General features: G+C 32.0%; 1 protein-coding gene across 9 annotated transcripts in view; it reads right to left on the bottom strand.

The window, feature by feature from the left end:
* LOC148609825 (receptor-type tyrosine-protein phosphatase kappa-like) overlaps nt 1-17,781 on the bottom strand; it is a 108,285-nt gene continuing 90,504 nt past the window's right edge. For 8 of the 9 annotated variants that reach the window (XM_088541155.1, XM_088541153.1, XM_088541156.1 and 5 more), the window contains 13 exons: nt 17,674-17,710; nt 16,469-16,566; nt 15,984-16,112; nt 14,631-14,779; nt 13,677-13,812; nt 13,127-13,276; nt 8,478-8,577; nt 7,876-7,949; nt 6,558-6,686; nt 6,120-6,236; nt 5,352-5,488; nt 4,661-4,796; nt 1-3,324 (listed from right to left, as the gene is read on the bottom strand). In XM_088541155.1, coding sequence (XP_088397281.1) covers nt 3,253-3,324; nt 4,661-4,796; nt 5,352-5,488; nt 6,120-6,236; nt 6,558-6,686; nt 7,876-7,949; nt 8,478-8,577; nt 13,127-13,276; nt 13,677-13,812; nt 14,631-14,779; nt 15,984-16,112; nt 16,469-16,566; nt 17,674-17,710 — 1,464 coding nt within the window. In that variant the 3' untranslated portion in view covers nt 1-3,252. Of the gene's footprint in view, nt 3,325-4,660; nt 4,797-5,351; nt 5,489-6,119; nt 6,237-6,557; nt 6,687-7,875; nt 7,950-8,477; nt 8,578-11,729; nt 12,153-12,582; nt 12,718-13,126; nt 13,277-13,676; nt 13,813-14,630; nt 14,780-15,983; nt 16,113-16,468; nt 16,567-17,673; nt 17,711-17,781 lie in introns of those variants that run through there. The other variant, XM_088541160.1, reaches the window with a different exon arrangement.

Raw genomic sequence — 17,781 nt, 5'->3', positions numbered from 1 at the left:
TTCAGTAAGCACATAAGCTTTATGGTAATAAAAAAGTACAAACTATGACCAAACAGTAATAGTTTAAAAGAAATGACTCAGTTTGAACAAATACTACATAATATATCATTTGACTGGGTTTCAATAAATACATGTAATACATAACGCATTAACTGACAGGATTTCAACACATAGTACACACTATAACCGAATTCTTAAACTTAGGAGCTTTACCCCATGTTTTCATATTTGAGGCAAACTGAAGTATCGAAGAAAGCTATACACTGAAACAGTTTGGCTTCACATACTGCACTTTACAACTTACGTAAAATCATTTTGTTACTCATGCAGAAATAACATACATGTTGTACATATGTAATAACCTAAATAGTCCAATGTGAGTTTCGTTTTTTTTTTCGATTAATCAAAGACAAAAAAACAAAACAAAACAAAAACAAAACATTAATAAGAATATAACATCAAATTCAAATGCCAATTATTTGGTTAAAATTGAGTTTTTTTTCAGATTAAGAGTTTTCAGACTATGATTTCAGAATATGAATTTGAGCGAAAAAAAGTAGTATCAAGCTAAACATTATTTTAACAGGATTTATCAAAACCAAATAACTAATTGTCCAGTTCTGTAGTTAGATTATGCTTGATTTATTTTGTCTATTCCAAATAGAAATTCAGACACTGTCAATGGAAGAAGGGATTCATAGTGTAGGAAAAAAATAGAGCAAACGATGCTTTTTGGACTACATACGCCATATTTGTCCATAACTGTTTGAATTTCTGTATAAATATCCATATTTAGGGGATCAACAGGCCATGTAAGTCTTGTCATTTGACTCCGTGGTTCCACGAGAATGGGCCCTATTCTACCATTCAAATGCATAGAGATTTGTAGCTTTCAGAATGTTAGGTTCAGTATAGAAATGCAAAACATATTTTCGTGTAAAAATATTAATAAAAATGACAAATATCTATTTCCAAATTATTAAAATGTTATATGAAAATATGAAAATAGAAGATTTTGTATTGTAATACAGCGTTTCGAGTTGCCGGAAGTAAACAATAAAATGTTGACCAGTGTTCCAAATCAATACGTTCTTCATCAGAAATTACGGTAAGGAAAATGACACTAGAAAGAGACTTACATCCTCTATAGCCTTAACTCTTGCAAAGTACTAGTTTCGTGATTTTTTAAAGAGCATGCACTATCTACAGTACAAATAAGTAAGACTTGTTATGTGGTCGAGAACATCTTGTGGCATGCTAGAATTGCCTGTCTAAGTATTAATATTTTGCTACTTAAGTAAATAGGCTAAAACAAACATGAGGTCAAGTAAATATAGCTATTAAAAGCAAATGCAATCGAACGCATAAAAATGAATAAAAATGGTAATAAGTGAATCTAAATAGTCTGGTAACTCAACGTTATCTGTCATGTGGAAATCATAAAATTGAACGTCAGTAAATTGGAAGTCATTTCAATCCTCTTTTCCTGTTATTCTTATACGAAAACAAATAAAACAAAACTTTTTCTGAATAAGAAATTGAAGTGCATTTGATAGTTTTGTTACATGCATGAATCACCCGTCTCAACTTTATAAAGATTGATTCTTAGGTATATCAGCTTGAACATGAGTTCCAATAAAATTATAGGCTATAGGGACCCTGAATCACTCACCTTGTTTAAAAGTTATATTCATTTTCTTGTAACAGCGGCCATGTTTTCTTCATGGATTCCCAATTGTCATGTTGTGCAAGATACCCGAACGAAAAATTATACTAAGTTTCATTGTATTCTGTACAGTAGTTTCTTTCAAGTCAAAACATTAAAAATAGCAACAAAAACTTCTCATCATTTAAACCTTTACACCATGTCAATATTTTGTCAAACCTAACGGTCTTGAGATTTATACACATAACAGCTGTCTGATCCCCATGTTTTATTTTTAGTAACGGGGCCATGGTTTTGACGGATCACAAATCGGAGCAAAAATTTTGTACAGGATACCAAAAAGGAACAACCATGCTAAGTTTAATCCAAATTCATACAGAGGAGATGTTTGATAAATTATTAATGACGACGCCAAGTGATGGTAATAGTTCACTTGGCCTTCGCCCAGGTGAGCTAAAAAGCTATTTTAAAAGCTATTTATTCATGTCGAATGCATTTTTAAAGACAGTACTAGTAGTATACTATTTTTTAAACTATGCAGTGGTATTCATATTACCCCTTGGAACAAAAGTATTTATTTTTATCTGGTTAAGACAGTTCAATATAACTATATTTACATTTAACAAACAAATTATGAAATACCATAACGTGTTGAAATGTCTTGAGTCAATTTCAAGGTTTACTGTTTAAATAGTGACTTGTCGCTATTTGCATCTATGTAAAAGCGGAATGGTTCATACATTGCTTAATGTTACAAGTATTAAGAAACTGAATTTAAGACAAGACTGAAGATAGATCTTTGTGATGAATAATAAAAAAAGTGACAATTTAGGAAAAAGGCATTTTCATTGCTAAACACAATGAGGCGACCGATATACAGGTATGCGAGGATATATTTCTGCCAAATATGTCTTTTCATTGTCATTGCGTATTTATAAACTGTAACTAACAACAGTGCCAAAAATTGGACCTCTACATTTTGGAAACAAACTACTCAAATGTGGTTGTGATAAAGTTTTTACAAATCTGCTAACGGTAGAGGATAACGGACGCTAAGTCTTCACAGTTGCTCACATGAGTCTTAAATATCTTGTCGTTCAAAACATTGATCCAGTCAAAACATGTTGTCAACTGAAGTTTCCATATGTCTTTGAAAACATGAACACTCTTTCATTTTCTATCAAAATCAAGTAATGCTGACAGACTTCCAAGGACAGAGAAACAATACGAAGTGTATTTTATATAATTGAAAAAGGCATAATCTTGTGCTCATGATTGGTGTCAGCGTTTGCAATAAATTTGTCAGAGATTTAGAAAACTTTCTACGACCACTAGCATCTTGCCTTATCATATTTCCTTGTCACTGTATGTTCAACTGGTTTGCCACATTTGGAAATGTCTAATAACATGAAAATATGAAGGTTACAAACAATTGTTAATACGGACAAGAATGAAAAATGTAAGTCATGCTATATGAAATATATTGCAGTTTGCAGCAGCAATAAAAAATGAATCAAAATTCAATAATATTAAACCCCTTTTAACGCTAGTCAAAATAAAAGTCTTAGGTCTTCATTTCTATAATGTTAATAATTTGCATACACATTGGATGACTCTAAATACAGATTCACAGCTTCATAGCATGAACGGTACTCCTCCTAAAATATATAAAATCAATTAGAATGTTTTTATTTTTGTTATATGTGCAGACAAGTTGTTAGTATTCCTAAGATATTAAGAATAATTATACATAGTATTTTAAATTTATAACTTGTAATTTATTTCAAAGAGGAAAGTTTTCATAATTTTCTTTTAATACTATCTAGCAGACATTTTTTGTTTTCCATTTTATGTTTGATTTCTTTTGTTTTATGACTTTTAATTTAGTTTCTCTTTTTCTTCAAAACTTTTTAAAGAGTAGAAAAGAAACCAACTAGTTGAGAAAGATGCTGCCATGATATTTCAGGAACACTTAGTGTCAACAATTTATCTAATAATATTAGTTTATACAAATTAATATATTAAGCAGGATTATCTATTTGTTAAGTAAAATAGTTGTCTGTTCGGCTGACGAAGATGTTGTCCATTGTAACGGAGGGATAACTCGTATATTGTGGAACGTTTTATTATAGTAGTGTTAATTCTCAAAAATAAAGCTATAATTTCGCCCAGACTATGGTAAATAAATTAAAACTTTTGAACTTTCATCATTTCATATTACTTAACCTCATGGCCAATGAAAACGCGCTTATATGAAATCAGCAAAAAAACATTCAACTACCAAAATGGCAATTCCTCATATCGGTCGTTTTAGGATACAGTTTCACATACAACACAACAAGAGAACAAATCATTAACAAAAACAAAAGCTGCTTTCATTATTCACTTGAACCTGAGTTAGATCCTTAGATTTACGTATTGATACATTGGCGATGTTTTCTCTATCAACAATCCTAAATTTGGAGAAATGCTACTGTTCACTTGTCCATTAGAACTGAACTCGGAACTAAATAGACTACCAATACAACTTTGCTTCATTTGTACACCTATATTTTCATGTGCATTAATGTAACAACTTTCCAAGCCTATTGAGTTTGTATTTCTCAATTGCTAAGGTATGACATTGCAGCCACTAGTATGACTTCTTAGTGTGACTTCTTAGACTGAGAGTCAGCTTTTTGGATCAAAGTATGAAACCCACGTCCAATAAGATGCCTGAATTTTTTTTTATTTTTAATACCAAGATTTTATTGAGAAATATTTTCTTTGTTACATAAAGGTTATATATGATGGATTTTCATGAAAGCATTTCTTTTGAATATTGCCAAGAATTTGCCAATCAGTTCCGTAATTTTACTGGTTCTCACGCTTTGTGTGCTTGTTTTATCACCTTGTGTTAACGATAGAAATGCCCATTGTATATTATGCATAAATCTATGCTTTAATAAGACACATTAATGTATCAGTACGAGAGAAGAATTATATTATACATACAAAATCGTCGAAGAATTCAGGTCGTCTTAGTTTTAGGAGTCTTGCCAATTGGAAAATATCGGCATTCTCATCAATGGTCATGCTAGAGACTGCGTTCACAAACGTACAAAACAAACCACAGTTCCTTGCACCGTCACTACAAAAAAAACCACTCAAATTATACATACAGAAAGCTAAAAATAATATTCAATTAAAGAACGTGTAAATATGTAATAATATTTGTCTTCCCATGGATATTCCATCTTAAAGAATAATCAAGGGAACTAAGGTTATAGAGGTAATAAAAAGAATATAATCCAGCGACAAAGACTAGACATGGAAAACAGATATTCACAACAAAGAAGATAAAGTAACTAAAATCATACATACAAAGTAACAGAAGCAAATGAGCAACTCGGACTCCACTAAAAACTGGGAGCATGGACCAGGTGCACCGGTAGGGTAAGCGTCCTCTACTTTTCTAGAAACACCCGCCGAGTTGCTAATAAAAAGTCAAGTCTGGGGTAGACGAAAGAAGAAAGGAAAACTATGACCCGTTGAACAAATCAGTTGGCATGGCGCAGATGGATACACTGTAACGATCCACGAATTCATGATATGACCATAAAACGCCTGTAGAAAATCAATAATTTGTGGTCTAAATTACTGAAACTGGCAAATTAAGAATTCTTTTAGGAAACGGTTACTATACCTGCTAACAACGGTAACGGGGTCACTCGACATTTCTATTCTGGTTGATATTAGATTGACTATCGTACACAGTGAAGCTGGATCAGGACGATCTTTGAACATACATTGGAATATTTCAAGTGGTCTTGCTTTTTCACCCTGAAACAAAAAGAAATAAATTGTTTATGTTTCCAAATTGTCTTTTGTCTACAATATTCAGGTAACTATTTGTTTTAGAAATAAATAAATTTTCTTTTGTTTGTAACAATATCCATTCTTTGAATATTACACGGTCCAGATTTTTATACACCTGTATTATAATATTAGCTTTTAATATTAAACGGTTAGACATGTACTTGATGTACTTTCCAGTATCAATTGAATCTTGAGTTTTACGCTTTCGAGGAATCATATCCAATATATTTTATGATATCAATGGTTATTTTTGAATTTTGAAGTGTAACAAATTGTTAACGGATCTTTATAAAGGGAAATAAATGAGGATACTTTTATTAATATAATATGAGTGGTTTTTTTAAGGATTAAGGGATATGAGTATATCGAATGTTGAGGTATTTAGATATCAAAACTAAGACAACACATTGACATAACTATCATTAACGCTCCCGAATCTTAAACGATTCTCTACCTATAGTTTGTGTCTACATAGTCTACATTTTCTATTGAACAAGAAAATAATATAGATGTTGAAACCTATATGTGATATCTAGATCATGTCGAGTGAAAGTTGCTCGAAAGGGATTTGTATTAATAAGGCATATTAATTAACCTTTCTGGATATTTGTGCTGAGACTACTTCAACGCCATTTTCTTCCGATCTAGGTCGTGTTATTTTGATGCTAAATGATCCACACTTAAGGCCTTCTGGAGCATATACCATTTCTGCCTGCAAGTGTTAAGACTGATCTTTTCATATATCCAATACAGATATTTATTACGAGCGTAATGAGATGAAGCAACTTAATTCTGCATAAATGTATCTTTGCTAAATTCGAAATAAAAACTTTTATTTTGACTACAATGTTAAACTAAGACAAGAAATCATAAAGATTACAAACTGAAAGGTTTCTCTGCATTAGCTTTGTATACCCCCCAAATACAATAAAAACAAACAACAAAAATACAAAAAAAGCAAACAAACAGCAAAAATAAAAAACAAACAAACAAACAAGTATCGCATGTCTACATTGACAAATATGGTTTTTACCTCCTTTGCATCCATAAGCAACAAGACGATGGTGGAAGAATTATGGTCCGTGATCATTGTCCAAAAATCAACCATGGTATCTTGTAATGGGAGCTGTGTTGACAGATATCCTACAAACTTGGTGTACGACTACGAAAAAAAAAAGAAAAGAAAAAAAAATCATATTAGGTGTAACGTTGTTGGTAACATTTTTGTTGTTGTTATCAGATTATATCCTTATCATATTTGCTAGATACTAAAATACAAATATTGAGCATTATTTTTATTGAATAAATGCATAGTTATAGTCAATTACTAAACACCTAATAATCACAATACGACCGTACGTACGCGTATTGTAATTTTTAGCTCACCATGTGAGCTATTGTTATCACTTGGTATCCGTCGTCGTCATCGTCGTCGTTAACAATTTCTTCAAACATCTTCTCTGAAACTACTGAATAGATCTGCAGGAAACTTATAATAATTGTTCCTTAGAATATCTTGCACAAAATGACCGTTTGGATTTTTGATTGATTAAAAAAAACATGGCCGCTGTTACTACAAATAGAACAGGGGTCGTACAGTAGTTTTTTGCATGTATCCCCAAAACCGTTAGGTTTGGCCATATCTTTCAATTGCTGAAATATCCTTATTATAAGGCCTACAAAAGTCTTAACTGATCAAATTGTCAGACGACTCCATGTAAGGGTCATTGCCCTTAGGTAAAAATGACTTTTCTTTTACAGTTTTCAGCCTATATCTTGAAAGCTATGATATATAGAATGAAACTTTGTTTTATAAGGCCCACAAAAGTCTCCAGGGATCAAAGTTGTCAGACGACTCCATATAAAAGTTATTGCCCATGAAAGGCAAAACAAAACTATAATAGAATGAAACTTTCGATTGATGAAATGATCCTCATGATAAGTCCTACCAAAGTCTTCATGGAGTCAAAATTGTCGGACAACTTCTTGTTGGAATTATTGCCCTTGAAAGGCAAAAACTTAACAGGTGAGTAATTCAGGATCCTGGGAACCTCTTGTCATTCATATAAATGTAACTTAGATTAACGATTTACTGCAAAAACAGCATCCATATTTGAAAAATGACAACTAATATGAAGCTTCAAACTTCAGAAAAGGATTTTCATGTGCTTAATACGGGTGCAATAAATTGTCAAATAGCTTTGAAAGCATTAATCGCATTATTGCCGCGTTATGTAAGGAAGAACAAGCAACTAGTTAATCCTTCGACACAGGATAGAATAAACAGCTGAATTTAACCAAGATAGGAAATTGCACTGTCTTAATGCAAAAAAAAAGTTCGTGATATATACTGGAATCTGTACTGCATTGATGTAATCAGTTCTTCCCTTTTCAAACGTCGTCAGGAACAACCTTGTGTTGTCACCTACAACAAAATATGTCATTTATTTGTTAATATAAAGTTTCACATTTGAAATGAAAATGTTGATCTTTTTATCCTTATTTCTTCCTCTTAAAACAACAAAATTATATAAACAGAAAAAAACTTTTACAATTCAAAGGACAGAAGCGTATTTGGGATTAAATCAGAATTCTCAATATATAAATTACATGTACTTGTTAAAAGTACTTAACCAAAATTGTACATGATTTTCCAAGTATTTTTGAGTAGTGGAGTCTTCAACAATGAGTTGCTGGATTTTGGAAAAAAAATGAAATATTGACATCAATGCTTGTTAATTCGAAAATATTCAGAATTATAAGGAATAGTTTGCAAGGATAAACATTATGTTCTCTGTTGTGCATATCTGTTTTCCATCACTGATCTTTGACCATAGATTGCATTCTTTTGATTGCCGCTATAACCTTAGTTCCCTTGATTACACTTTCAAGTTGTATTAATAGAATCTTGGTTGTCTTGATAACTCGTTCACTGATAAAACAATATACTTACTGGCTAATACATTCTGATTTCTGTTCTTATTTATATTATCTTCACGTTTAGCTCCTGAATACTGGAATGGGTGATGTTGCGCCATTTTTTCTTGAAGCATCTAGAGAACAAGACGTAACTATTAAATCTCAAACGGGCCTTTAAAATTAGAAATATACCAACAAGTTATGACAGACAGAAAGTAACTGAAAGTAAGGTGCAAACAATTACCATACATCATGTTTGCATTCGATACTTTCCACGATTTGTTTAAGGCTTTTGTAATTATGTTATGATATATTATACCTTATGAAATGCATACTGTGGTTCTAAAGTCGTGCAACATAACAATCTATTCTATTGTGGAGAAAGTTTCATAATATCCAAATATATTCTTTATATATACACTTTCTTTTCTGCTTATTTAAAACAAAAATAATGTGAGAAAGCTAACAAAGAGAATACCCCCGAATTAAATTAAATTGAACATATAATTTGTAAGTTTAAATAACTCCCTTTGTAGTATTCCAACAGTGATTATATATCTTCATGCACATTTTCATTTGATGTCCAATTTTCCTATTACATTTCATGAAATTTAGCAACATGAATGAATGCGCTCCACATTAAAGCCCTTAAGTCGGATAATATCAATTTCAATATCAATATCATATCGGAGTTTTCCGACATTAACATTCCTTCATGAACATCTACATTTGATAAACAACCACCTTCCCATTAATTTTCATCAACATCCCTTGAGCAATTTAGGAGAAGTTGTGCTTACGGGTCTCTACATGTAATTCCTTAAGTTATATCAACTCATTTTAGAGAGCTTTTACAGTAAAAGTTTATATCTACACATGATGCAAATCTTCCTATAAAATTCATAAATATCGAAACTAATCTGTTAAATATTCATGAAAATTAAATTGAAACAAATTAATTTCCTTTTCTTAATTAATAAATCGAGATTTATAATTAGGAAATTTGAATTTCCCGCGCCTATGGGCGTCACCATGACCGGTTGAACTGTGACGTCACGAAGTCGGTTTGTAAGGTGAAAGTAAATAAGTAATTGATTATGATGTCCGACGAAATCGCAAATTTTGGACTTTTCAACCCAAAATAAATAGAAAAGAAGATTGAGGCACAACATGTATAAGTAAATGTCAGACATCATTGACGAACTACGGGATTTGCTGCCAGATGACTAGTATTTGTGAGGAAAATCTTATGGCTACTTCCGAAGAATGTTCGTGTTGCTAGTACAAAAACTTTTAGAACATTTCTCTTTTATCATTCTGGCACTCGTAAGCTTGACAAGTCATCGTGTTTGGTGATTTGATGAACGTGATCGTAGAAATATTTACGGAATATTCTTTGTTTACATATCATTTGCACTACTTGTATCAGTACCAAACCGAGAAATGTCATAAATTGTCATATTTTCATCTACGAAAACGAGCTACTTTTAAACTCATCTTAATACGTGAAATGTCGTCGATGTTCATATTTTTAGTATTGAAGTTCATAAAATAAAACCTCCAAAAAACAAAAAGATCAACAAAATGTCGAAATGTGCAATAAAAATGAGTCACGTGATCGTTTAATCAAGCAGGCGCGTAGCTGCCGTTAGGCAAAAAAGCTTTTGCCTGCACTTAATGTTGCCATTTTTTTAATACATCCAGGAGAAGCATAAATGATGCTCTAAAACGCTATCTCCCCAGACCCCTGCCGTAATTTTGCCTACACTTCAATTTGGCCTCAGCTACGCGCCTGTCAAGCCTTGGTCGGACCACGTAAATGTCAAAAGTTCAGTGGGAAGATGACAAAATTGTACATCCAAATTTTAATAGTAGGTCAATGAATATGCATATTTTTTAAAACGTGTTGCGGGAAGTGTGAAAAATCTGCATGGATGTTAACAAATGGCTCGTAACTTGCTTGTGATGAGATATTTTTGCGTTTTCTTGTATTTCAACGAATATTAAAACAAAACGCTACCGATAGATAACTTCCCGCAGCAGTTTTAAGGTAAAATAAAATATGCTTTTTAAAATGAAGCATAAACCAAGTAAATCGACAAAGCGCATGACACTGCACTTTTTCATTTTCTAAACCATATAATTTTTCACATAGCGGCGACATTGAAACAAGCGCAACGTCGAATTAGACACGTTGACATGTGACGGATACGTGTGAAGAACCGATTTAATTGCAGTAGCAGACTACCGCTTTGAGTTTCTTATATTTTGACAAATAAAAACATTTTTCCTGGAATATTGTAGTTATTTATAAAACAAAATGCTGAAAAATCAATAAACTGTGTTTAAGATGTCTCCCTTTTCTTCTGAACAAAACATGATTACCCCCTCCCCCTTTTTGTATGTTATCTTAGAAAATACTCCATATCCAACAATTTCTTGGCAATATTTCCTTTCATTCAAAATTTGTTATGAATTGACATTCACCGAAATCTGTATAAGTGAATACAGAAGTTTTTTTTTAAGATAGCTAAAGTATGTAGCGGCTTGGCATTTTGTGTAAATGTGATATGTTTAAGACATTGCATGGGTGTACATGTACAATTTGAACTCTCTTAAGTATTTGTTTTGTAAGGAACAAGAGGTATCACCATAGATATTTGAAGTTGAAGAACAATTTGTCAACTAAGAAGAGACAACATTGTGGTGCTTTTGCTCCATATAAAAATAAAATAGATACTTTTATTGACAATTTTTACAATAATTTTAGACCAATATGTAAATTTAAAGTGTTCAAACTCATTTTATAAATGTATGTCAATTTATAGAATTTTGACTGAAACATTTATATTGCAGTTGCTAGAATGATACTCCTATTGACAATATTTTAAATAATTCAAGACACCTACGGAAATTAAAATACGAATACTTGTTTTAAAAAGATGCTAGCGCTAAGTGTTTATACATGTACATGTATATTGATGCAATAGCTCAATGATTTTCTCTTATATGATATGGCTATAAACATACTTTAAGGTCTGTTTTAATGTTCATAGTTAACACAAGTATGATTTACATGATCGTGCTTCCTCAAATTTTCAGTTTTCAACTTTTGTTCAGATTAAGATTGCAAAAGGAAAGGTATGATCTGAATTTATGACTGAACACATATTGAACATGTATTGTAAACAAAATTCCCTGCAAAATATTTATAATATAAATTATGTTCTTTTTAACATTTTATTTACAAAAAAATGATGTATACACAACAATATAAAGTGTTACATGTACCTATAGTTATGTTAATCACATGTATCACTGTACCTGTCCTATAGGATATGATTCCATTAACACCTCCATCCAGGAATTGGAATGCAGTTAAAACACAATTTGACACAAACTTTTTTCAAATGCACTTTCCATTGAACACATATCACTACTTGTATGTCACTAATACATCCAATTTTAATGTACACATAAATTATGGCAAGTAAAAGCTTCCTTCTGTTAACTTTACTTACTGTTATTAAAATAAAAATTGAATCCTGCATCTAAGGTCGAGGGAATATTTATTCACATATAAAAAAGTCAAATTCATTGTCAATCTCAGCTGAAAACTTGATATTCCATACTGTCACCAAAATGATATATTATATCAGGTTGTCCTGCTGTCTAATATGGGTTTGAAGCTTGGATTTGGGAAATATCTCTGTAAAGACAGTAAAATTCAAATTAGCATATCTCTCATGCAATTAAATTACTGGTCAGTCAACGTAGGGCCACACGGATTAAAATGAATTAAATAATCAATTTCACATGTCATTGAAATGGAAACAATATTTGCATCCCTGGTTAGATAGTGTGTTTAAAACAAAAAGAAGTACTTTACAAATTGATTAAAACTATTTAAAGAAGATTATATAAACAGACATTTGTTAGTATCAATTTACAAATTTGCAATCGGGTTGTAATTTTTTTTCATTTCATACACATGTTGGCAGATGAAGATTTTTGAAACTCATGACAGTTGCTCGATGTATGTTAGTACGTCAGTGATGAATGAACCACGGCCAAGCTGGTCCCACACATAGTTACAACCGTCTTTTACCAAACGACAGAGAATTTAAAGTACAACTTACCTAAACTTGGACAATTGTTCGACTGGTAACATGTATGACTTAAGAATTCATCGATGATTGAAGTGTAATGTCTCGGTAAATGCAAGCATCACGTCTCATTTGTTTACTACAGGTGCTCTGACGTTTCAAGCTTCTCTGTGACGTCAAAATCGATACAAAAAATATGCTGCCAGTTTTGTTATGTTGTGTTTCTTTATTAAGTTGATGGTTTATTCAATCGTTAATTTCATATATTAAAAGAACTGAGGACTTCATTTAACACCAAAAATACTCTTATGTGTTATTTACAAATATTTTGGTTACTTCCAGAAAAGATCCAACTCAAAACGTCACGTATTTTGTGCGTGATCAGACGGCAACCAGATGTACAAGAAAACACCTTAACATAAAAGAACAATATAAGATAAAATGTACACACAAAAATATATTCTCAAATACATAGGTCGCAAAAATGTCTAGGTCTCATTTCAAATGCATTTCCAATAAGATTATTGATCAAATTAATATGTAATTGTAATATCTATAACTTTATTCGTAAGCTGACCTTAAATTCCTCATTCAATCCTTGATGGTTAACCGGGCGCTTGTCTGCCTTAATATCCCTCCATACATTTTCAAACTCTGCTTTGAGTAGTTTTGTGTCTTTTATTCTGAACATTTCGAGGAGAGCCAAATGAAGACAATTGTATTGTTCCTATAATGAATGCAGTTAATTAACGGCGTGGTATATCACTTTAGTTTGTGTGTGTGTGCTATTCAATTTCTTATTTAAAAAAAAACTTATCAAAGAGATATTTCCTCATTCGATATTTTAGTTCAATCCTGTTAAACCGATATCAGCATGCAATAATATAAAATAATATTATTACAATAACAGAAATACGAGTACTATCTTTAGAAAAATATAGCCGACGCATTTTCTTGCTTTGCCAGTCTATATTGGTGAATTTTTCGATCTTACTTCAATAAATTATTCAATGAAGTAAACATATGTGAAGGTCAAAACAACTGGAGCATTGAATACTACGGTTGTCACCACTTTTGACCATTGAGGTCGAAAGCTCCATTTTCCAAACACCTTCTACAATTCATACCTGTGTCTGTATCATATTCATCCTACTGTGTCTCATTTTTTTCACATATTTGACTACATCGACACAATGTGTGATCGTCCCTTCTTCATAAAGTGCATCCAGACCGATGTATGTTCCTGTCCTACCTATTCCTGCACTAAATTAACAATTACACAAATACCAATCATATACATTGTAAATGTCGATATGCTGTACACGTGTTTTAAGGTATTTAAATCGAATAAAGATGAAGATTTAGGTCTAATTGTATACAAGAAGTACTCAAAACCAAAACTATTAAAACGGGAATCTTATTTCATCACCGGAAAGTTCTTCCTTGTAAAATACAAGGAATGAAGGCTTAGAGTGTTTTTTTTTTTTGGTTATACTGCAAATTTGAAAAATGTAATTCGGTGTCAGATAAGTCTGACTACTGGGTTTGTTAATAACATTGGAGACTATAGGTCTACCAGTAGTGACTTCGACCTAGTGGTTATTATTTGATGATACGACAATTGAATTAAAATAAATTATTGATTTTTAACATTATTATGATTTTATTTTGGTACAATAATACAGGGTATAACAATTTGTTCATTTCCACTGTCAACGCAAAGCATAAAATATACATGTAGTTCAATTTTTATGCATCAATATTTCATGTAATACGTATAAAAATATCAACTCGTCTGTGTCAATGACTATTCTCATCTGGAATTTTTCAGGTTTCTCTTGTTCGTTTTCTAGCTTTGTTAGTTAAATCCCGGTCTAGTTATGGAAAGTGCCTACACTAAAAACCCGTGCGTATTAAGAACCTGATAAAAGACTAGATTGATAAAGACTGCCATGATACAGACAATATTTGACGTAAAGTCTCATTCTCGAATAATAGCATGCCACGAAACAAAGCAAACCAAAAATATTCTAGCATTATAAGTTGTAAATAGTTGACACACGTGCTAATTAAAATAATACCTGCAATGTACAACTACTGGGCCAACATTCTCATTTTTCTTATCCGAAATGACGTGTTTATGAAACAAAACTAGATAAAGTGGGTCTGGTGTTCCATGATCCGGCCATGCTGTGAAATGGTACTGGGTAACTTCTCTTTTTTCCTTTGTCTATAATGGAGAAGGAATTTTTTGAAATATCTGTGTGAGAGAGTAATGAAGGGAACCAAGATTCTAGCGGAAATAAAAAAAATATGTAATCCAGGGACAAAGACCAGACATGGAAAACAGACTAACACAACAAAGGACATAAATAAACAAACATAATACATACAAAGTAACAAAATAAAGTGAGCAACTCGGACTACACTAAAAACTGGGAGCATGGACTAGGTGCACCGGTAGGGTGCGCGGCCTCTGCTTTTCTAGATACACCCGCCGAGTTGCACATAAAAATCAAGTCCGGGGATAAACGAAACAGGGAAGGAAACTATGACACTTTGAACAAATCAAATTTCATGGTGCAGATAAATCCACGACTTCATGATGACGACCATAAAACTTTTGTAGTGATGATTTTAAGAAGTCTAGCGCGATACAAAAAGCTTGCGTAGTTATGGCAATATCTCTGGCATAACGTATGAGTTGTGATATGAACACCCCGTACGCAGGTGCTGAAGGGATGTTGCCACAGATGAAAGGATAGTTGACAATACGGAATGAAAAGTCATCACGTTTGTCGTAAAGCTTGGTCAAACGTTTTTCTTTACCATCGGTCTCTAAATGTAGGTCAAGATATGAGGCTGATTTCACAGAAAACATCTAATGATATCTTCAAACCAGATGACATCGTGGTTCATTATATTAACTGAATCGTATCAGGGTAATCAAGGGAACCAAGGTTATAGCGATAATCAAAAGAATGTAATCCAGGGACAAAGATCAGACATGGAAAACAGGCACACACAGCAAAGAACATTAAGCAACTAAAATCACACATACAAAGCAACAAAACTAAATGGGCAACTCGGACTCCACTAAAAACTTGGAATTAAAGTAAAATGGAAATTAAAAGGAAAGTAAAAGTCTTAAATCACTGAGCACAGACACATATGATAATATGTATATATACTTATAGATATTTAATCAGGATAAGAAAACAGTCCCCATTCATACATTATTTTCCCAAAGACTTTTGATAATAGTTTAAAAATACAGTGAAACCCGTAAAAACCAAACTCAATATGAAGTCCCCTCGTATCAGTTTAAATCAGTTTGAACCTTGGTAAACCAAATACCTGTCTCAAGTAAACAAATTCTAGAGTCAAAAGAGGTTCGATTTGGATAGGCGTCACTATTATAACTTTTGTCAAACCTTTATGTTTTCAACATCGATTTCTCTTGTGATGTAAGCAGCCCTTTCCTTTTCTGACAGAAGAGTAAGTACAATATCACCACATTTCAACGTCTGGCCACCAATTGGCCAATATCTGTAACATTTTACCTATAAAATTGTAAAGCGTATTTCATATTGAGTGACAATTAGATCTTGTTACCACATTCAGAAATCAAAAATAATATAGGTTTTTTTTTAAATTCAAAAAGGAGTTCATAACTGATTGTGTGGTCTTACCTTTCAATTTATTATTATCACACCGTTTCCCAACTTTTGCTGTTAAACTTTCCATTGCATAGAATCAAAACAAATATTGTTATTAATAATTGTGAGAATCCCTGAATTCGTTTATAGGTATCTGTCGATGTTGTGGATGGACGGATAGTATAAAATCATTTTTTTTTTCAAAAACGACATCCAAAAGCAGTTCTAGAATTATTTAGTTTGAATAAGTAATTTGATACCTTTCCTGCTTCCGTAAGATTTGTTAACATAACTATTTTCCTTGTGTTGTGTTGCCATATCATTTTCCAGTGATCGTCGATAGTATGTTTGATTGGCCCTGAATTTATAGCATAACAAGAACATAGATAAAACATGTTCACAACCATTATTTGGGCCCAATCAGATTGTATTTCACAATTCATATTGTCCCCATCACAATAATCACATCTTTTATTTGATTAACCTGTTTTTTATGTGTGTTTTTCGAAATAATTCAGTTTAGAAATAGTGTCAACAAGATTGCTACTCGAAATGTTAAAACTATGATTTTCAACATGTTTTACAAACGAGATTTGTGAAACAGTATAAATCATGAATAGGCTGAAGGAGAATATGTTCTTCCTAAGAGATCCGCTGAAAATTGTAAAATTGTAAAGTGGCGGAAACAGCTCACAGAAATTTAATCTCGACCAGACAGTTAAATAGGCACGTGTTTTTTCTTAAATCGCTTACTTAGAAGGTATAAATAACTTTTTGAATTAACAATTGTTCAAAGTTGCCTATTCAATACTATATGATTACATTACATAGTACATATACAAAAAAAAAAACAAAAAACAAAAAAAAACATCAACAACAAAAAAAAACAAAAACCAAAAACAAACAAACAAAAAAAAACAAACAAACAAAAAAAAAAAAAGCCACAATACAAAATTATACACACTCAATATAGTCCAATATGAGATGTTGGGCAATGCATACATTCGTTTGGGCAAAAAGAAAACTACCTCAATGCAAAATCTTTTTTTCTAGTATTTTCTCAGTTATCCGTAGTTTGAAACCCCATAGTATTGCGGTTGTAGTTTAACCTTATATCAGTAATTGAAGGTACAATGTGTGTAAGAGTTCAGTTTAATCGTGGCATGAAAGAAATACTTTCGCTAAATTTCATTATTGGAAATTGAACCTATACCTCTGTGCATCTGCAAATAAGGTCTCTTTGTGAGACATCAATAGCCAAGGTTTTGACAACAATGTGCGAACATTAGCACTGAAATGTAATAGCTGCAATCAAAATATTTAACAACAACAAACCATCACATATGAAAGGAAATAACATAATAATGAAACATGTTATTCGTTATTAAAACTTAGTGTTGCAGGTTATACAGTTCTACGTCTTTTGAATGGAATCATTATGCTTTACACTTTTAGTAAAACCTACCTTGAGATGCAATATAACATCCTTCTTTCTCAAATCCCTAAAATAGGAAATGAAGAAAGCTATATACATGTAATTGTCCAGGCGATTTTCACTTTGAAGTGATGGTAC

The sequence above is a fragment of the Perna viridis genome, chromosome 8 (assembly GCF_037379345.1).
Source record: "Perna viridis isolate PV_CMFRI_1.1 ecotype Kerala chromosome 8, ASM3737934v1, whole genome shotgun sequence".
NCBI classification, from domain to species: Eukaryota; Metazoa; Mollusca; class Bivalvia; order Mytilida; family Mytilidae; genus Perna; species Perna viridis.
The sequence above is the reverse complement of the archived record's forward strand: the minus strand, read 5'-3'. Positions and strand labels throughout refer to the sequence as shown.